We start from the raw sequence: 22,622 nt of genomic DNA, 5'->3' as shown, positions 1-22,622 counted from the left end.
AAGCTAGGGTGAGAGACAAAACTTGCTGATCAACTTTCAGACATCTCCTAAGAGGGGGAATCTGCAGTATTTTATGCCCCTTTCTGTATCTTTTTCTTGAACAAGGTCCTGTATAAAATCGACTGGCTCATAAGATATGTCGAAATCCCCTCCTATGATAAGGCAACTTTCCCTATTCAAATTCTCTATACAATTTAACAATGTCCCAAGTGTGACAGAATCCGAATTCTGGCTATTAAAGGGATTAGAAATCTTAATCAACCTTACTGTACACTTCCCTCTTAGGGCTTCATAGTCAAGACCTAGTATATTGCAGACTCAATATTACCCAAATGAGTAAACCACCTGCTGAGCGGCCTGCGGATGACGGTCCAGCCTGAATACGAACATTTCTACAACCCACCCTATGGATTGGTTGACTTGCCCAGGTTTCTTGAAATAAGCATATATAACACCCATCTATGAACTCACACCAATTTGGATTGATCAATTTAGACCTCAGCCCAGTGTCATAGCACAAAATCACATTAAGATGGGCTTTACACTGAGTTAGGGGGTCTCACTAGAGATTTATTCTCATCTAATCTGCAACAAATCTCTTGGCATGATCAAAGCCGGGGTGGATTCTCTTGTTGAATGGTTAAACCATTATTTCTACAAATAACATCTATGTGTACATGGGAAAGCTCTTTTTGTGGCATCACCTAACACCTAGTAACATCTACTGGACGTCAATCTAGACTGTCTAGATATATCAATCAATCAATCAGCATACTTGTAAAGCACGCTACTTACCCGTAAGGGTCCCAAGGGACTGAGGGGAGGGGCGGGGGATGCTGCTACTGAACTGGGGTGGCAGAGTGGGCTAAAGAACGGTGATGGATTAAACCCAGATCTCTTGACTGGGTGTGAGTGTTTGATTGATTCAGATGCTCCGTCCATCACCAGCCCTTTTTGTACCGCTTTTGGCCGCCATAAGTGTGGCAGGGTATGCTCAGACGTGAGTCCCTTGCTCACTTTGCCACTGGATTCGAGCAAGCCGGGCTGAAGACGGCTGGAATGCCAGAAACTGGTCCTCGGAAGCTTGTTTCCGGTCCAGGGAAGACATGGCTTGGCAGTTCGGGCTGGACTATTTCCATGAGGCACAGGGTCAGACTGATTTGCATATAGCCATGTCTGAACTGGGGTGGCATAGTGGGCTAAAGAACGGTGATGGATTAAACCCAGATCTTTTGACTGGGTGTGAGTGTTTGATTGATTCAGATGCTCCGTCCATCACCATCCCCATTTTGTACCCTACTGCTTGAAGAGCCAGGTCTTGAGGAGCCTTCTGAAGGCGAGAAGGTCTTGGGTCTGCCGTATGTGGGTGGGGAGGGTGTTCCAGGTCTTGGCGGCGAGGTAGGAGAAGGATCTGCCACTGGAGGTTGTTCGTTGGATGCGGGGGACAGCTGTGAGGGCGAGGCTGGCGGAGCGGAGCTGGCGGGTGGGGGTGTGGAAGCTGAGTCTTCTGTTCAGGTAGGATGGTCCAGCATTGTGGAGTGCTTTGTGTGCGTGAGTGAGGAGCTTGAAGGTGATCCTCCGCCAGCCGCGCCCTCGCCGTTGTCCCCTGCATCCAACGAACGACCTTCGACGGCAGATCCTTCTCTTACCTCACCGCCAAGACCTGGAACACCCTCCCTACCCACATACGGCAGACCCAAGACCTACTCGCCTTCAGAAGACTCCTCAAGACCTGGCTCTTTGAGCAGTAGTAGCACCCCTCTCCCCTCAGCGCCTTGGGACCCTCACGGGTAAGTAGCGCGCTTTACAAGTACTCTGATTGATTGATTGATTGATTAATGTGTAGGAGAAATAAAATGGCTATAAAAATCCCAAAGCGCCCTATGTCTATGCCATGAACCACACCCTCCCAACACAGTTTGGCGTAGCAATTAGTCAATCGTTCTGCGCGATTGGGGTATCTGCAGTTTACCACTATGTAATCACCATTTATATGTTTACGCAATGGGTCAATCCACCCCTTTGTCCAACAAACAAAATTTCCAGAAAATTAGTATTCCTGAAATCAGTATTGCGTGATAACCAATGGAAGACTTTATTCTTCAGCTGGTGCGTGGACTTTTCACTATTGTCACTCAATTGGTGAACACTGGTTACGATTGCCATGTAAGCGAAGCACTCTGGAGGAAGATCCAATGTGATCTGCTTGTGGTGGGCTTGTGATCTTACAGTGGCTTTGATAAATTCTCCCGGTGCAGATCTAGAGCCCCCCTCATTGCCTTTATGCTGGTGCCATTCTTACAGACCCATGGTTCCCTTTTTGTCTGATTTACTCAGAATAGCATTACCATCTTTTAGGGCACCTTCAATCTTAGGCTCACCTGTCCCAGTGGCTAGACCCCTTTTAAACTTGGGAGAGGGAGAGGAAGAAGGAATAATATTACAGGACTGGGGATACAAACGACCAGCCTCAAGGCCTCTTTTAGTAATACTGTCATTCCTTGCCAAAACCCCCTCGACACTCACTTGATCTTTCAAGCTGTCCAATGAAGTCTGGAGCAATAATACAGAATCCCCCAGTTTACTGAGTCTGGTCAATAGCCGCGAAAGACTTGCTGCCAGTAGAGTCTCAAATGTGCTAATTACGTATACCAAATTCAAGTAAGATTGCAATAAGTGACCAGGGATTTTGGGAGCTGGAGTCTTATCCGAGTTTGGAAGCCAGGACGGTGTGGACATAGCAATCATTATGCATCTCTTGCCTTGTTCGATCTTGTTCTTGGCGATTATTTAATGTCCATATGCTTAATTTTCTTTTTCATATTTGTAGGAGAGTAGGGTCTGCAATCCTATGATCACCCAGATTTTTTGCTTTTGTTTCACTGGTTTACGACTTTCTCTGGCTGTGGGCCTGCCAATCAGACCCACAGCCTGGCTGTTCTCTCTCTAAATTACCACATGTACCCTAGGTGCATTTACCAATTGGTACTGGGCCACCTTATCAGACCCTGTAACTCAGGGCATAGGTGTACCCAGGGCTGCCAGGGGCTGCAGCATGTATTATGCCACCCCTGGCTGGCCTCTTAAATTTGACACAACTGGCTGCATGACAGCTGGGGCAAAGTCGTGTAATCACCCTTTGCTGTAGGTGTAGTATACCTATACCTAACCCTAAAATGGACACACAGATTCCTATCAGTCACTCCTATGGCAGGCCTTGACAATCCTGAAGGCAGAGTGCTTGGAATCGTGTGAGATGGTGCTCTGGCATGAGCTGAGCCTGTCTGCAGCTTGTGGAACCAAGTCCTAATAGTTGTTCCATGATATCGCATACCATATACTCTTAAGTGCATTATAATCCTCGCGGTTAAATGCTAACTTTGGTATTGCTTTATCAAAACATGTCGAGTAAGGTGTCATACGAATTGGAATACTAACCCCTCGCCAATTCTGGCGACGGGGTTAGCATTCCACCCTTCTAGAGGGACCCGACATGTATGTAACTGTGAACCCCGGTTAAAGTTAAACGAAGCCTCAGCTCCACAAAATGGATGCTGCCACCACAGACACGAGTCTGACCCCCCTGCAGCTGGGAGTCCTTCCAGCGAGGGGAGCCTGGACAAAGGGTTTCCTGTCAGGGGCGGTGCTAGCACCGTCCCAGACATGGTTTTGTGTATCCTGGGTAGGCAGGGCTTTTCAGGAAGGTGACTGCTGAGTGGCACCCCGGTGCTCACTACGCATAGGCCAGTCTGAACCAGTTCCAGGGGCACACCAGCCCCTGGCCTGGGGAAGTCCGGCATGGCAGAGGGGTGTAACCACCCCCCTCCTAGTCCCACCCATAGGCAGGACCTAGTCACCGGGTCAGCCCCCTTTTTTAGTATAAAGATGGGAGCGGGCCCCCTGTTCAAATTAGATCATCTTTGGAATCAAGACACGACTTTCTACGAAAGGACATCAAGATTTCTTCTTCAAGATTCTCCCTTGTGGCTAAGGAGTAGTCACCCTGCATCCGCAGGCACCATCCTAAGAACACTGCGGTCTGCTGCAAGTCCTTCTTCACGAATCCGACGACCCAGCTCGACGAGACCCGGCTTCCCTGGCACCTCTGACCTCTACTCACCTCTACAGCAAAGCTGAGAACCGTGAGTGCGACGAGACCTCGAGGGACCGACGATCGCCAAGACTGCACGACTTCTTTGCAACAAGCCCACCGTGTGCTCCACTGGTGAGTGCTTTGGGGTCCGAGAAGCCCCAACCCTGAGCAGCTCCAGTACCGAAGATCAGCCCTCCAGCATCTCCACGATCTGCGTGGGGCCCTTCTGCTTTTGCGTGCTCACCGCGCTGTGTGGCTACTAGCCGGCTGGCTTGTGGCCTTCTTCACGACGCCCGACGACATCACTGCTGCTGGTCTGGTTGCTCCAGACTGGCCCTTGCTTCCTTCTTCAAGAGAGGCACCCCGGACCCTCCTGGTCCACTCCAGACGCCATTTGGAGTCCACCGCGTGGGCTTGAATTTGCCAAGGCTTTGTTGCCCAATCCTGGGTCCAGCGACGCCGACAGCTTCATCCATCGTGGGACAGCTCGCTCCTCCATCCTGGTCGCCGACAACGCCTCCTGGTCCGTGAGATCTGCGAACACAGCGTCACCCACTCACCTAGTCGAGGTGGCTACCATACGGTGCCCTCCTGGTGCCCACTGACTACTGGCTAGTAGTCTCGAACTTGGTCCCCTCTGCTTTCAGGTGTCATCTTCCATCGACCCAGGCTTGGATCCACCGAACTTTCTTCACTGGTCGCCTGCCAGCAACTTCTTTCTTCCAGGCTCCTGGTCCGGCAACGAGGATTCCCGACGTCTTTTGAGTCCTATGCAGCTGCAGCCCCTGGGCTAGGTAACTTCGGCATTTCGGTGCCCCAGCATAGCCTTACTATCCAAGGGTCAGGATCCACTTTCGTTTTCTCCCTACCAGGTCGGGTTCGCCCGAGAACACTAACTTTGCAATTTCTAGCTACCATAGACTTTGTCCCGCATCTCGCGTGAGAGTGCACACACTGCACCCGAGTCCCCTGGGTCTCCTAGAAGTAATCTAACGATTCTATAGTCAAGTCCTAGCGATTCCAAAGCCTATTAGTACTGTACTTACCTGCTAGTAATTTCGCATTCCACTTTCAGAGTATATGGTTTTCCGTGCCCCTCGGGCATTTGTATATACTGTGCTAACTTAAGTATTTTTGTAAGAGTTTTGGTTTGTGCTTAGTACCCTGTCCTCATAAAGAGTACAGGGCTGTTGTGATTCTTAATAAATAACTGTTTATTTTCATAACACTTGTGTGGTGTCCTTTCACTGGGTATTCAAGGGGTATATGTGTGGTATAACAGCTGGCTTAACACGCCCTCTCGAGTCTTTAGCCTTAGACTGCTCGTATCCACGCTACTAGGATAGCTGGTCTATAAGGTTGACTTACAACCAATCATCAATAAGGGTTGCTGGACTGATACATAGTGTTCACTAGAATAGTGAGCACTGCATATCAGGCCACCTTCTCACAATATTCATCAGGGGCCCACCCATGCTTATTATTGATGGAAGAGGCGAAGTTTGAGAGACCTGTGGTGTTCCAGAAATAGTTTCGACCGTATGGCTGATTTCACTATGGGGGACCCAGAGTAGCTGCGAAAATCTATGGGCAGTATGATAGAAGCTCCCATTTCCAACGACAGGTGGAGTTCAACCAGAGTGATCTCATTGTCAATGGCCCTTACAGCGCACACTAAAAAAAACAACAACAAAAAAAGGAGTCCAGAGTAGCACCTTGCAACCTCCTGGGAGATACTTCTTTGTCACCCAATGTTTTCCATTTCACCATTTCAGGGGGCTTGCTATGCCTGCACACTTGAAATTCAATAGTAAGCACTCACCAGTTACTTGTAGCACAAAACCAGATCCAAGCGGTGTGGCCCAACTCAACCTGACCGGCCGCGAGCAGCACAGACTGGTCCGCTCTGCAACCGGGCATGCGTACCACAGTGGTGGAGAGAGGTTTTCAAGCGCTTCATGGCCCCTCTTCCTAAGGGTAAGATGACGATGAGCTGACATAGGCCCACCCCAGCAGAAGAGAGTGAGTCCAAAAACAAACAACGCGTGCCCCCAGTAGTTTCTGTCAGTCTCCTGGCTGCGATTTACAGAGAGTACACTAGCACAGGGAGGGATATCCCTCAGATCAGTAGCATGAAAAGATGACAACAAAGATGCCAGAATCAGCTGTCACAGGGGTTACAGGTCCAGGAAGGGGGTATACAGGTTTCTAGGTGGCTGCATCACCAGCCAATATTACAACGCCAAGAGCTGTTCAGTTAAAGTGCCAAATGCTAGAGGATTAAGGAGGGGTGCAGCCGCACCTGCTTACTAGAGATGCTGCCTTCGCACCTCAGGCTGCCGACATTATTCCGCCACCTGAAATTATAATTATCTGGAAATTTGGTTTGCAGAAAACGCTAAATCCACCACACATGTGAAAATTTTGAAAAATAAAGGAGCAGCAATCACCTATAGGAGCACCCAACTGATTAGGATCCTTAGTAGTCCATCAGCTGCTCCTATTCCCAGGGGCACAAATGCAACACTCCCAGCCCTGCAGTATGGGCACCAAGCTTACCCAGGAGACTTAACACTGGTCTTGGAGCACATTCATTGTACTGCCTGCAGGAAAATATTTCAGTTGCCATGCCATATTCAACCGTTGGGCTGGCTAACCAGCCTCTAGACTGTAAAGCTGCTCTACTAAACATTATATCAGGATCACAAATGCCTCCGTCACTAAAGGCCTACTTGAAATTCAACTTTGAGACCCCAGATAGCATGTGGCACTATTAGCTGCAGGGCGCTATTGTGTCTCTCCAGATGGAGGAATTGGCTCTAAAGAACGTGGATGTGCCCTACCCAGCCTGGAAAAAAGTGATAGATCACTGAGGGAAATCTCAATGGACCGGGATTGGAGGCTGTTAAATAACTTGAGGTCTGTACATCCCTTGAACAACTCTCATTCAGTAGGGAAGCCGCAACCTTACCGTATGAAAGATGTAAATGGACAGGCCAGTACGAAGATCCTGTACATGGAGCTTCTAGGATTACCAGTGAGAGACTTTAACCCCATCTGGGCTGGCCAAGGAAGTCATGAGGAATGTACGTTGTGCAGCTACAGACACAAATCGTGTCTGCACCTATGGTGCTGCTGTCCCAAATTAGATATACTTAGGCTGTAATTGTTGAAGCCGATCTTTCTGGTCCATGGGGTAGGACGTATCAGGAAGCGTCCAGTCAGTCACACAGCTTTATTCGATCTTTTATAAACAGACCATAAAAGCACATAAGTACATATAACATTTCCGGACCAATAAATAAACATATATACAAGGTTAAAATAAGTATGAAACAATTTCACTGTGCTACAAATACGAGCCTTAAAATAATTTAAATAAAACAATTAATAATTAAAATTGCACAATACTAGTAGGATGTGAACCCATCTTTTTTCTCTTCCTAAAACAGGCCCATAAAAATGAAGCGACAAAAAACGTACATATGGATCCGACAAGGCCTTTAGAAAGTGCATGGTGACCCGGCATTGCCTAAAATTATGGTGCCTCAGAATTTAAAGTATAAATGTTATCCTTTCCTCAAAATAATTTTTGCAGAATAATACGATATGTAAGTCTGACTGCACAGCATGGTTATTACAAGGGCAGCGAGCCAGATCGGTTAGTCTGTATTTATTTTGTGGGTAACCCAGGAGTTACAGAATCATATTCAGTCTACAGCGCAGTAAAATAAATCTATGCAGGTTATTATTTATACGAGGTAAATAATGGAAACCTTCTCCTGATATTGATGGAACTAGATCGTATGCAATGGAGGAGTGATGGAAGTGTTTTTTTCCCTTTGTGCATTATTTAATCTTCGAGTATATAAATCCGTTATCCAGTTCTTCGTGACAATCAATTTTGCTCTTAGTAAGGTTCCCTATTAGCACCATGCACTTTATTATCGAGCAGTCTACTTGCGTTATATGATGTTGTTTCCTATTTGAATATTAGGGGAATGGAGGACCAGCACTGCAATGCATTTTATCAATGTACCCTGAAAACATATTCTATTAGGGTTCTTTAAAGTTATATTGAACACTGTTTTCTTGACAAGGCAATTTTATCATCATCAATGTATCTTATTGCACACGCTAGTACGGTTGTTATTGGTTTTGACTAAAAAATAAAAAGATTCATGTATTTATTCCTCTGAAATCTGGATACAATCCGACAGATTCTTCTGGTGCTGAGCCCACTGGTACTTAAGGTCCCACTGAAGAGCTCACATATGCCATCTGGCATGTTTCACCAGCAGGATGCAGGAGGCCAGCAATCCCAGCATACTCACAGTCATCTGCACTGAAATTCAGGACATACCCGGAAACATTGAGATCTTAGCCTTAACGTACTGGACTCTCTGCTTGGGGGAAAGGCATAAAATCGTACTGTATCAAGAATGGCCCTGATGGGGGGAGGAGCCTAGCGACGAACGAAGATGGCCGCATAAGCGCTCGGCTCCGTCGACCTCCTCCTGCTGCTTGAATATCCTGCTACAAATCCTGCTTTTTCGCCTCGCCCCCTAATGGGTGACCCGTTGCTGATACTGGCGTTGTGGTCCTGGGAAACTTACGACACGGATTGCCGGAGTTACATCGAGTGGAAGTTCTTGGCCTAACGCTGACCGAGAGCCGGGACCTCGAGTACTGACCCAGCCGGGTTGCAGTGCAACAACGGCGGCCGAGGGACCCAGACACGGTCCGGTCGATAGAAGTGGAGAGCAACCTGCCCCTGGACTGGTGGCGAGCCTGCGGTTCTACCCGCATTGAGGAGGTGTAATGATCCTGTGAGTGGCTGAGTGGCCGGGGGTCCCCTTCTCTGCGTTCCCTTCCCGCCGGGGTGGGGCCCCCGTCTGAGAGGCCCTATCGCCGCTGGACTGTGTGCCTCCTGCCCCCGCCTGCCCTCATCGCACTTCGGTCCCTGGGGGAATCGGGTGACCCGAAGGGCGCACTGATGTCTGGAGTCGATCAGTTCGGGCGGTGCGGGGTGAAGAAGAGCCATCATTGCGAACCGTGATGGCCGCCATTCAGGATCTGTGCTCCTACATGGTTGCTCTTTCACATAAGTCGATCGCGGATGTCACCGAAACTGCCCGATCGCACAATGACTCTGATCTGTCTGGTCCCCCTAAGCGAGCCGTTTCCCCGACTTTGATCCCGGAATCTGCGACTCGAGGCCCATCTAGTGTCGAAGCATGGATAGCAATGTCTGTACCGCAGTGTGCGGCTGAATCCGCTGCCATGGTGTATCGCCCGCCCAAGTTGAAGAGTCCGCCTGTGGTCGTGTTCATGAGCTCATCCCCCAATGACTTTATTGAAACTGTGACCCGACGGAAACAGCGCACATCTATCGATCGTGTGAGCTGTGCAGTGTGGTGGAGTATGGGACAGTCGGGATCTGGTCGTATCATGGCGAGTGTCATGGCGGCTGAGGATTGTATTGGACTGTGGATATCCGTTGGACTCGCCGCACAGATTCGTGGACTGGCTGGACTTTTGATTTATCCTGTGAATAGGCGGATGCGGTGTGTGGAACTCATGGTGAACACTCGTAGAGGTCAAGGGTGAGACTGGTGTTCGACTCGGATGCTAGGGGTTTGTGAGGGTCCCGGGAGCCGCCATTTTCTTGTATTGGGGCCGGGGCGGTAGGACGTCTTTCCTGGGTTCTACCGAATCTACTTTGCTTTGTTGCTTATTGTTTAATGACCAGGACTGTACGTCGCAGGAGGGGGGCAGTGTGACCGGGAATGTGTGATTCTCCTCCTCCCTTAATTTTTCTTTTCTTTCTTTCTCTGTTTCCTTCCTTTATAAATCTCTTTTCTACTATATTTCGGGTTTTTGGTCGCTGGGCGATAGGCACTCTGCTAGGGGGGTAGGCCGTAGCCATCTGCAGGGGTGCAGGGTGGGGGGTAGGGGGTGGGGTATTTTTGTTTTTCCGTTCTCTGTTTCTATGGCCCTTTTCCTTTCTTTAGTTTGACTGGACTTTCCTTTTTCTTCTCTTCCTGGGTTGAGGGGCAGTGTATCGGGTTACTGTTTGGACTTTTTGGGCGTGGCTGGGACTGTGGCCGCTCAGCCTCTCCTGTCATTGGATTCATCGGGCGGGGCGTTAGTCGGGAGTCTTCAGAAATGTATGCTTGCTTATATTGTTCGCTTCAAACTGTGGGTGTCTCTGCAGTTGGACAGGCTTCCCTGCCCACCCGGTGATTGTATCTACTTTAGATCCCGTAGCCGGCCCCCCCCTGTTTTCTTTTCTCTCTCTTCTTTTCGTTACCATATGGAACTGTATTAAGTATTTACCGTGTATATCCTGTTTTAATTAAAAAAAAAAATTGACCTCTCTTATCCTGAGCAGCTCTCCTGGGTGTGCCAAAACAGTTTGATGCTCTAATTTTGCTGCCATGCCTCCGGGATGTTTGGCTGAATAGCTGTGTGCACCCTTTTCTAAATAAAGGTCTTCCAAAAAAAAAAAAAAAAAAAAAAAAGAATGGCCCTGATGAATGGGAGCTTTTCTGATGAAGCCAGGTGTGATTTTGGCACGCTGATAGAGAAGCCAAACAATGCTAGGAGGTTTGCCATCATCTGAAGGTGGATGACAGCCATCTGGGTGAGCCTTCCTTCAACAGCCAGTCATTGAGGTAGGGAAACAATGATTCCCCAAACCTCCAAACTTGTGCTGTGACTACAACCATCACTTTTGTGAACAATCGAGGGGCAATGGTTAGGCCAAAAGGAAGCACCACCAACTGGTAATAGTTCAAGCCCACTGTGAATCACAGTTAGTGCCTGTTAGCCTGCTGGACATGGATATGGAAATAAGCATCCTGAGGTCCAATGCCACAATCCAGTCTCAAAGGAGAAGGACAGACAGAACCCATGCTAGTGTTAGCATCTGGAAGATGGGCGCTGAGTGGGGGAAGATGTAAAATAGGACAAAGGGCTCTGTTGTTCAGCAACCAAAGTAGCAGGAGTAACATTCAGCTTCTACCTCTGATCCTCCAACTCTCTCTATAACCCCTGTGGCATGCACTTCCAAGAGCAAAAAATGACTGGCAGTCCTCCGTTGTCAGCCCTGGTGTTGGAAGGTGTGGCAGGTGAAAAGAAATGAGAGGGCGTAACCCGATGGACAATTGGAAGACTCCACTTGTCTGAGGTGATGGCGTGGTACCCTTGGAAGAAATGTACGATCTTGCATCCAAAAGGGTGGCTGTGTGGAAGAAAGCACAAACTAAAACGTTTTGTGGCCTTGATTGCGCGAGGGGCAGGGGACTGAGCTACACTCTGTCCCTGATGGTCTTAGGAGTTGTTATTGTGAGCTATCGCCAAGGCCACTAAAAAGTTGGAAGGCCTGCTGGGCTGGAGTCTAACATTGGTGAATCTGAAAAACTATTTTCAACAGACATTATGTAAATCAAAGAATAAAGATCAATGTATTACTATAAACTAGGCTGTGATAAATCTGATATTCTTTCGCATCCAAACAACTCTTACCCAGTAAATAGCAAAGAACATGCATTTAGGAGCGGTTGAGAAGATCGGCCGCTCAATGGGAAAAACATACTTTGAATCCAAAGTGTACCTGCACAGTACTGTGGCATCACTAGTTAGTAACTGTGCGACACAAAACAAATATCACTTCCAGCCAGCCAAACTCACAATTACAAATATGTCCTGACAGCATATTACAAATGTAGCATAGCATATTACCACAACTCATTTAACAACTTGTAAAACATACATATATTAAGTAGCCTGCACAGAACTAAAACTTCATACATTTTCAGTTCCGATGCCTAGTAAAAAAAATGTATATTGAGACAATATGTTTAATTACCTTTACAAGTCTAGCAGGATGCTGAAATCCATCTTTAAGTTCTTGAGGGTCTTCGGCAAGAGCACATGACTTATGATACATGTCCTCCATGCTCGGGCTAGCTAGCAGCATCACCTATTTGAATTAAGCAAACATAGCGTATAAGGTTTCATGTAGATTGAATAGGAAAACAAGCCAATACTTTTTAGACTATAAGGGAAGTCCTGTTATTGAACCAGCGAAGGTTCGTGGCTGCTATAGAAGTTTTAAATGTTTTTGTTTTATTGAGGTGACCAACATTACCAATTAAACAAACTGCCCAAGTATATATTCTCACCTAAAAAAGACCATGAGGTGGAGACACAAATTGCAACTTGGTTGGGAGGAACGAAGAAGAAGAATCTAACATTCCAGGAAACTCTGGATAATAGCGAGAAGAAGGAAGGGAGGCCTCCTCAGCAAAACTTGAGACTCCAAGTCACTGTACACTGGAAGCAAGTGCCACGTCTTCCAGGAGTTGTACATCCGCCTCTTAGCGTACCACAGATGAAATGGGAAGTGTCTGGTGCGAAAAACCTTCAGTGCCATATCAGCTACCACAGATGAAATGGGAAGGTTGCCCTTCAGGGCCCCATCAGCTACTGCACATTCCAAAATGATGACTTTTGCAGAGTTTTTAGTTTGTATCCCTGCCTACACATAGTGGGTGACGGAGGGGAAGGCGAAGAAGACTTGCAGGGGTGAAAGCAAATGTAGCATGAGGACAGAGTGTAGGTAGTGAAAACAAACTGAGAGGAGGAAAGGAATGATGGAGATAATTAAATACATTTCTGCACCTAGAAAAATGAAAAACATGCTTTCGTTGGCCCTGTCATCCCATAAGTATGCCCAAGTGGACCGAATACCATCCCTCTTGAGTAAGCAACACATACTTCATCAAGACTTTGATTAAACCAGGGTGGGAAAAGATCATTCTCTGGGACAGAAACATTGCTGGGAGCCACTCTTCTGAAGGGCTAGAGATAAGTTTACAACTCTGGAGAATCCTTGTTGGGATCACCCTTAAACTCTAATCTGTCCATCATGTAGAGGAATAGATCTCTGGCTGCCTGAAAGACTAATATGAGGCCCAGGCAAGTGAAAATCTGCCTGAAGGTTACCGTAAGGGATTACGCTACCCAGCAGCCATGAGATTCTTGCAGCCCAGCTGGACACAATCGCCAGCACAGGTAAGTTCCTTACCTGGAGTCTGGCAGTTGCAGAGATACTCAGTACCCGCAGCGTGCCTTAACTTGCTTCATTCCTGTCCCAAAGAAACCAGATCATTCCTCTACAAGTATTTGTGTTCCAGTGGCTACAGCTAAACTACCTTGTCTGTACAGCTTTGGAGATATTCTATCTTATGGTGCCTGTAGCACACATTTGAGATTTATGAAACTAGCAGGTCTGATGGGCACTTCATCCACCAGCGAATCGTGTCTATGGTCAGTCAATTTTCAAGATGCTATTCCTCTAATTTCTGGCACCTATAAAGACTTATATAGCGGTCGCTGGCCTGCTACTATAAATAACCTAGTTGAAAAGTCTTTAAATACTTAAAGATCAGTAGGGCCCTTTTCTTGTCTAATCTTTAACTGTGTTCTGGAATCCATCTGCATGACCTCCTGTAGTATTTGCAAATTGGGCACAGAACTATGAACAAGCATTTGCAACAGTTGCAATGCCAACTTCCAGCACCGAGAGAATATCCTTTTTTCTGGGCTTTACAGACAATGGATTTTTTTTAACTGGTTTTAATTGGTAAATAGTAGTATGATGAAATACTCTGAGTTGAGTAAAACAAGACAAGCCCTCAAAGGCTAACAAGAAATCCCAAAAGGCTCCACTATAAGATAACCTTGATCACAGGACTCTAAGTTATTTGAAAATCTAGGACCAGGAGCATAAATTCTGAAAGAAAAATGTTGTCATGCAAGCATCTGTTTGGTGTGTGTAGTGCTGTAGATTCACATGCTCTGCATAGTTCTGCCATCTAGTGTTGAACTCGTACATTACAAGTTGTTTTTCTTTTAAGAAGCTTCGACTAAGGGAATATGTATTGACTCCTCCCTTAATCCACAAAATGGCTGGGCGCCGACTTCGTCCTTCATGTAGTTTGGCCAACCACAGCTTGCTGGTGCACTACTATATCCACAAAGTAATGTTTTGTGAATGTGTGTGATATGGAACAAGTTGCTGCTTTACAGATATCAGCTAAGGGGATGTTGCCCCCTTCTTACATATAGAGTGTGCACTAGGAGGGAGGGAAAGCACTCTTTCAATCGTAGCATAACAATGCGGAATACATTTTACAATCCATCTTGCAATGCTCACTTTATTGACTGGCTTGGTTTAGCACAAACAACAAAGAGCTGGTTAGTCTTAAAGAAGACCTTTGTCCTATAAATAGAATACAGGAGTGCCCATTTAACATCTACTGTATGCAAGGCTCTCTCCGCCACAGAGTCAGGGTGTTGGAATGAAACCGGCAGCTCAACAATCTAATTCGAAAGGAAAGGCAACCTTAAGTAAGAACATGCAATTAGTGCTAAGGACTGCTCTGTTCCTAAATACTTGAATGAATGGCCATTGAACTGTAAGTGACTGTAACTCACTTATATGCCAAAGGGAACTTATAGGTACAAAAAGCTACCCTCCTTGAAAGGAACTGAAATGCTGATGAATGGAGAGGTTCAAAGGGTGGTCACATCACCCTGGTGATAACCACATTTAAATATTTAAGTTGTAAGCAGGTGCTGGAGATTTTTTGGGGGGATATGATCCTTTTAAGACCCAAATAATAGCTTTATCTATAGAAATCCTGAAAGAGAGGAGTATATGCTAGTCCTGCTTTCTGTAGATGTAAGAGGTAGGAAATGATATGCTGCACCTTGACATTAAAGAGAGCCAAAGTATTTGCAAGGAATTAGGGAGAACACACCTCCACTTTTCAGCGGTGTATGCACATGTGGTAGGTCTATGTGCATCTTGCAATAAAACCATACACTCCTCTGGGAGGTTTAAGTCTCCAAACTCTAAGACCTCAGGTCTAAAATTGATATATTTGGGGTCCCGGTGTCTGATTGTGACCTGCTTTTGACTTAGAAAGTCCAGACTAATGAGGAGCTTGCTATATGGGCTGATTTCTGGCACCATCGAGAGCCAGAGCAGTCTGGTCAAGGTTAGTAGCACCCTAATGAGGGACATGGAGACTTATCTCAGCTTTCTTAACAAGTACAGGATGAGTTAATTGAAAAGTTTGGGCATATTGCATTTCCTTTAGTGGGAAAAAAGCCTATTGTTGGACTCCCCGATTTGTGAAAGTACCTTTGCAGACTTGAGGATGGAGCTCCCATTTGCGGACTTGTTGCTTCAGCCTGCTTCGTACATCCCAAAAGCCATTGTCAACCTCTGGGAGGTGTTCTGCCAGGAGCTGTATGTGAATGAGAATTGCCCAGTACCAAATCTGTTGTGCCAGAGTGGATAGCAGAGGAAAATGGGGCGGCTCCTTATTTTTGTATGCAATACATTGCCATCATGTTGCCTGTGTTTATATGGACTACCTTGCCACAGACAACATACTAAAAGACTTTAAGAACTAGGTAAATGGCTAGTTACTCCAGGGAGTTGATGTGATTGCCTTGTTGAAGAGGCGTCCAGGTGCCTTTGACTGTTATGTTGCCATGGTGTGGGCCCCAGCCTATCAGCAATGCATCAGTGGTAATTGTCAAGTGTGAAAGAGTCCAAAGAAAGGCCTGTTTTGCGACAGATTGTTGCTGTTCCACCAATGCAGAGATTGCTGAGTACTGGCATTCATCAATACTAGATCTTCCAATTTACCCTACACTTGTGAACACTAGAAGGAGAGGGACTGTTTTAAGGGGTACATGTGTAATCTGGAATATGTTACAATCACTATGCATAATGCCATCACTCCAAGAAGTTTCATTACAGCTCTTACTGTCAATAGTCGAGTAGACTGAAAAAGAAACAGCAGCTGTTGAAATGTCATCACCCTCTGCTGGTTGTGACATGCCTTTTCTGTGACAGAGTTGAGACTATGACCCAAAATACAGGTGGATCAGCTGAGGTTGTAGTTGGGATTTGTTTTCATTTACCGTAAACCCTAAATGGTGTAAAAGAATGAGTGTTGTCTGAGTGCGTGCTAGAAATTGCTTCCTACTGCTGCTCCGGATCAGCCAGTCGTAGAAATAAGGAAAGACAAAGGCCAGCTCTCTAGGATGATTATCCAGACAGCCAGACACTTGGTAAATACGCATTGGGCTGCTCTAACCCAGAAGGGCAGTACTGTCAACTAGTAGTGCTGTCCAATTACCACAAACTGGAGGTAGCAGTGAAGGCGGGGTGGATGGGAATGTGGAAGTAGGTGTCCACATAGTCTAACACAATCATCAAGTCTGCTTATCAAAGCTATGGGATGATATCCTGCAAGGTTGTCATGGTAAAGTGCTCCGACTGGTTAAATTGGCTGAGCGGCCGGAGTTACAGGATGGCCAATAGGGTTACATCCTTTTTGGGAATGAGGAAGTACATTCCCTATGTAGGGATAACCACTTATATGGCTACCTTTTGAGGGAGGACTTGAACTTCCTTCAGTAAAAGAGTGAAGTGATGCTGACTGAATATCCAATGGCGTGATGGTATGAAATTGGAGGCAATAGCCCTGTTGGACTACCATGAGCACCCAGTGGTCTGAAGTAATTTTCATCCAATGGAAGTTGAAATCCCTTAACCTTTTTCCCCTACAGGTCATATGAGATCGGGAGGAACTGTAGGCGAGTCAAGCCTTAGGGGCGCAGGCTCCCTTTTCAGAGCCACATCTGTCCCTACCATTGTTCCCTCTGTAGCTGTCCCTTGAATACCAGAAAGATGTTACCCTTTGAAATGAAATGTTGAGGAGATGTTGTTGAAACTCCAATTTAACATCTGTTTCGTAAAGCTAAGTGTGTCCGTGGGGCAAGAAACTGGTGTTAACACTGTAGGAGGCAATATGCACAGCATCTCAGGCACAGTGTATGTTTGCGTTGCAGATAATTTCTACTACACAACCAACTCTTCCCTCCTTTTACTATAGGTACCAGGGAGATGCTCCTTGAGTGTCTCTATCTCTCACCAATGAAGTGTGTCATAATGTGACAGTAATAACTCAGACATTTCCATAGGGTACTGTGTGGTAGCTTCTATTGCAACCCGCTTCGCCACAGCAGCAATGTGTTTTCTCTTTTTATCTAGGGTTGGGGTGTATCCTGTGACCTGTACTGATAGCCTCTTTCTGGGAGTGTGAGCCACCAGAGAGTCTGGATGAACTTGGTCCATGATGTAAAGATAGTCCTCTGGCAAGCCTCTGCTCTTGTACTCCATTTGGGGTGTAACCATCCTCCTACTGATTGAGTCGGGTCTTTAACATTAATAGAAGTTGACTTCAGCATACCTTTAAGCAAAGGTAAGAACTGAAGACTACGTTCAGTATAAGAAAGGATTTCTTCCAAAAAGGGTCCTCGTTTTTTTATTACGTGCATTGTGACTTCCTGGTTATGAGCCGCTCTCTATAGGGCAGGACAGATGATATAGTGTCATCTGGGGGCAATGTTTTTTCTAGGTACGGTTCTAGTTCATGTTACTCAGGGGCATCAAAACTAATCTTCCCATATGCCATCTCCTCCGCCTGCACCTGTGGCGTGATCATATGGTCCACCCCTCCCCAGTGTGGGCTGTATGAGTTTGAGAAGGAGTGTATTAACCCTTTGTGGTGGGCCTGGCCTCTATTGTGGAGGAGGTGGTGGTGGTGTGTGAGGCTGTGGTTGTGAGAAGTTGGCCTGGTATATGCTATCCGCTAATTAAAGTGGGCACCTTGCACCAGTCCAAACGACCCTTATGATGTATGAGGTTAAAGATAACCTTTAGAAAGCTATCCTAGTGGTAGCTGTGGAGAGCAGCCTTCAGGTTTAATCTTGAAGGAATGTAAAGCAGCTTGTTTTACCAGAATATAACCTCCTATATTGACTAAAGGAAAGGGGAACCACACAGTAGTTATATAAAAATATATATTTACTAATATAACATTCTCTAGTATCCTCTACACGAGGATAGAACACAAAGCACACAATAAGAGATCAACAGAACAGTTGTAAGTAGCACAATACACAGTGGGCTCCAGGGGGAGACCAAACCATATACTAAAATAGTGGTATAACAACCACTACTTGAGTCACGACAGTCTAGAGAACGTAGAATTGTTGGGGCACCACGGAACCACCCAAGGTGAGCAGATAGGGACCCCACGGAGGACGGGTGCAGTGTCCATCATGACCGCGGGCTCAGTACAATTCTATGGGAGAGTCACGGTTACAATTTTAGAGTTTAGGGACCCTTCAAGGAGGACTTTGAGCAAACCCTTTGGAACTTAAGAGGTTGGAGAGCCACCCCACCCGTGGATAAAGTAGTACCTGAGTTACCTATCCCAGAGGAGCAGGGTGCATAGGTCTGGAGTGGTGTCGGAAACCGCTGTCGTTCTAACTGGAGGGCTGTGAAGAAGTACTGCTGTTGTGAAGGTGAAGAGGGTCCGGAGGAATCCAAGTCTGGATTCTGGAAGGAAGGAACCTGAAAGCAGAGGGGACAGAGTCTGGTTAACTTCAGGGTGACCAGGGGCTCAGTAGAAAAATGCCCACCAATGTCGGGTGCTTCAGGTGCGAAGAAAGGATGCTTGACTCTGCAGCCACAAGGACCATGAGAATTTGAGGACGACCAGGAGCCGGAGGTGAGCTGTCCCACGAAGAATGTCGAGTGCTGAGGGGCCGAGTCCGGCGAGAGCACCAACAAGCTGTGGCAAAAGCAACCCACGCTAGAAGGTCAAGCAGGTTATGGTGTGGACCAGCAAGGTCCAGGAGACTCACCAAGCAATGGGGAATCAAGGCACGTCTGAAGCAACCAGGAAAGTCCAACGGAATTCAAGGTGACCCTCAAAGGGACCCACAGGCCAAAGGACCGGGAGTCGCGAGGGGACCTCGAGCAAGATTGCAAAGCACCAGTCCACGGAGCACTTAGTGCAGGGAGGCTGGAGTTCTTTGGCGCAATGACTGCTCTGGGTCAGGATTACACGTAGTCCAATGAACAAGCTCAGGAATCGCCAACAAACATATGCAACTGCAAATGGACGTGATGCACAGAGGTTCAGGTTATGCAGTCCCCACGAGGGATATTGGCCTCAAACTTGCTGAGAGGGCAGGTCAACCTCGGGCACCTTCGAAAACCCACCTCCTATGTTGCTGAAATCTTCGGAGTTCTCAGGAGCTCAGGAGCAGCAGACCGGTCAGTTCCATTACGGTGCCTGCAGTTGAAGGGGAGTGACTCCTTCGATTGTCCTTAGTGCACCACAGGTCCTGCACGGAACCTGTATGAAGCAAGGGCACATACAAAGTTTAAGACGGAGAGGGAGATGAAGTTGGGCTCAGTCGAAGTCCAGCCAGTCCAGAGTGTCCAGGCGGTCGAAGGTCAGTGGTTTCTTCTTGTAGAATCTTGTCCACGTAAAATCTAAAGTCTTACAGCCAGGTAAGCCCTTTTTGTACCCACAGGAGAGGGTTGGACAGATTCAGGGGACCCTCGTAGGGGAGGGTCAGGACAGAGGGGTGGTTACACCCATGTCCTTTGTCCAGTTACGCGCCAGACCAGGAGCCAAAGGCTCCCAGAATTGGTTTGAGCTGAACTATGCAAAGGGACACCAAATGTGCCTCAAGTGCAGACTTTCAGGCACTCTCAGAGTGCACCCACCCAGCCCCAATACACTAAATCCTGTCTGAGAGGTGGTCACACCTCCATGTAACAGGATTCCCCTTGTGCTGCCTTCCCCTGCTCAAGCTTGGCTCAGCAGCAGGAGGGCAGATAAGTGTCTCTGGTCGGCCGCATCCATTTTGCGCTGTCTGGGTCGAGAAGGCTGTTACCGGATAGACCAGTGTCCCCACGAAGCTTGCTTCTGAATGGTGGAATCATACCTCCCACACCGGTTACCGGCGTGGAGGTATGATTCCAAGGTGTTTGATAACAAACACGATATGATTCTATGCAGCCGTTTCGAGATGGCATTTACAGCGAGGTTATAATGCACCTCTACCAATATGTCCGGCTGACTAGGAAAAAACAGGGGTTATGCCCAAATCACCCTCCTATACCTGAGCAAGGGACATCAAACGATGTATATGAAAAAGAAATTAGTACAGAGGGATCAATTCAACATTTATTTACAACAAGGTATAATGATTACCCTGATGTTCATAATACTTTTTTTAAAATCATTAATGTTCACAAATTACAAAAACATATATACGTGTCAAATGATAGGGTGGGGCACAAGAAAAATTAAATAATATAAACAATTACTACATATGGACTAAGGACTGTACAACAATGAAAAACCCTAGCTAACATTCATCGGTATATACAATACAATATACAAAATATATACATCACATGTACAATATATACACTACGTACACAAAACAAATATACCCTAAAGAACACAAGAAATTCTCACGGTATCCACTCATAAATCAAAGTGATACACATCCAGGTTATAATGCACCTCTACCTATATGTCCGGCTGAGTCACAGACAACCCGGGAGAATGGTCTCCGAAGGCTGCAAAGGGGATCTGCTCATGCAGGAGCACCCTCTCACTAAAACCCAGCACCCTGCCTTCAGGATTGATAAGGCCTGCTATAGGGGTGACTAATAAGTTTTAAGTGTAGTGACCTATAGATGTAGTGAACCTATATCTAAAGTAAGTGGTGCAAGCACCATCTTACACAGGTTGCTGTAGTAGACCTGTAGTTCCATTTTGCATGGCCTCACATGGGTGGCATAATACAGGCTCCACCTCATGGGAGTCCCCTGGGGTACTTATGCCCTGGGTGTACCATATACTAGGGACTCATAAGGGTACCCCAGTATCCTATCTGGAGTGTACCAAAGTACATGCATAGCAATTTTAGGGAGAAAGCAGATTGCCTGGAGTCCTGATAAGGAGGATCCCAGTCAGACTAGTAAAAAACCAGCAAAACACCAGGCAAAAAGTGGGGGTACCATACAGTCAGATCCTACCTTCCTACATCCTCCCCCCCCCCCCAAATAAAAAAGGAGAGAAGGTTGACGTTACCCAGTTGAGACGTTATTTCCTAAGTGGCCATATAAGGAAGTGCTTGCACTAGCATGGATACTCCCTGTCTTATGGACCACTAAGAAGTCCCTACCTTGAAGGGTTTTGGATCCTCTCCAATATTTGGGATATCTACCTGTAGTTTGCTCTTCCAAAGAAGTAGGCTGGCGGGGTGACGGAGTAGGGAAGTGAGGCTTTAATAGGGTTGGCCTCAGCTTCCTCAGAGCACTGGTCACCATAGAGGCCTTTCTTTCCATGACTTGGTTATATCTGGCTCTAGGGGTCAACCTTTGGCTGCCTACACAGCTGGGGGTTAAGTTCCTCTGGTTGGAACAATGGAGGGCCAGGGAAGATTTGGGACAGCTTTGTTCCAGGTTTTCCTTTGCCCATCAGAGTCCATCTGGGGAATGTCACTAAAGGTAAGAGGGATCCCTCAGAATGTTGAGGAATGTTCACCTGGCTAGAGCTACTAGACTGAGTTTCCCTAATCTGATGATGAGGGGGTTCCTCTGGACAGTGAGCCCCTAGGGGTCCACTGACATCCCTGACCTCTGCAGCCCTAGGCTGACTAAGGCTGGGTAGAGAGGAGCAGGATACCCGCTCCAGGCTGGGTACCTCCTTGAAAGGGTCCCCTGCCTTCAGTGGTTCTGCCAGGGCAGGCCTGACCACCTCTGGGAAGTTCCTACACAAGGGGTAGGATCCGTTCCCTGAGGACGCTGACCCTTACCTATAGTCTGGGGGGGGTTAGAATTTTCTTCCTTCCCTATGTTCTCTGGTGGAGCAGAGTGGGCCACTGTTTCAGGCTCCACTCCTCCAAAATGTCCCTGGGGTTGGACTAAGGCCCTAGGGGTACTACCAACTTTCTCAGAGAGGCCTAACATTTCTAAATGGGCCTTCAGTTCGACTTCAGCCCAGGCTGAAGTTTCTAAATCACTGCCCAAAAGGCAATCTACAGGCAAGTTTGGGGACACTGCCTCTCTCTTGGGACCAATGACCCCTCCCCAGCTGAGATTGACTATTGCCATGGGATGATCTTTACTTCCACCATCAGTGTTGGTCACCTGGTGCTTGAACTCAGGTAAAAACTGACCTGGGGGCACCAGGGTTCCTGTCACCATGGTGACACTAGTCTCTGTATCCCTATACGCTACAGCTTTCTGGCCATTGATAAGAGGCTCTTGTCTATATTTGCCCAAGGAATTGGGACTGACAGTAAAAGTGGCAAACTCCATGCCACCATCACAGACTAAAGTGGCCTGTGTGGGGGATCAGGCTAGGCGAGGGTACACCTCAGTTCCCAAAGAAACCCCAAATAAGTTTTTGGGTGCACTGCCACCACCTGAGGGATTACTACCTGTTGTACCAGGAGGCGTAGAAGTAGTGTTTGGATGAATATGTCCCTTATTGCTGACCTTGGGGCAAATGGTATCATGTTTCCTGTGGCCTGTACTTAAGTGATATCCGGAAAA

General features: G+C 47.0%; 1 protein-coding gene across 2 annotated transcripts in view; it reads right to left on the bottom strand.

Annotated features, from left to right (window-relative positions):
* Nucleotides 1-22,622, bottom strand: part of CCAR1 (cell division cycle and apoptosis regulator 1) — a 1,290,009-nt gene that overhangs the window by 700,002 nt on the left and 567,385 nt on the right. For both annotated transcript variants that reach the window (XM_086922386.1, XM_086922387.1), the window contains exon 12: nt 11,967-12,080. In XM_086922386.1, the coding sequence (XP_086778512.1) occupies nt 11,967-12,080 (114 nt within the window). The remainder of the gene's footprint in view (nt 1-11,966; nt 12,081-22,622) is intronic.

This window comes from Lissotriton vulgaris, chromosome 5, assembly GCF_964263255.1.
Source record: "Lissotriton vulgaris chromosome 5, aLisVul1.2, whole genome shotgun sequence".
Classification (NCBI taxonomy): domain Eukaryota; kingdom Metazoa; phylum Chordata; class Amphibia; order Caudata; family Salamandridae; genus Lissotriton; species Lissotriton vulgaris.
Note: the sequence above shows the minus strand (reverse complement) of the source record. Positions and strands in the feature narration are given on the sequence as shown.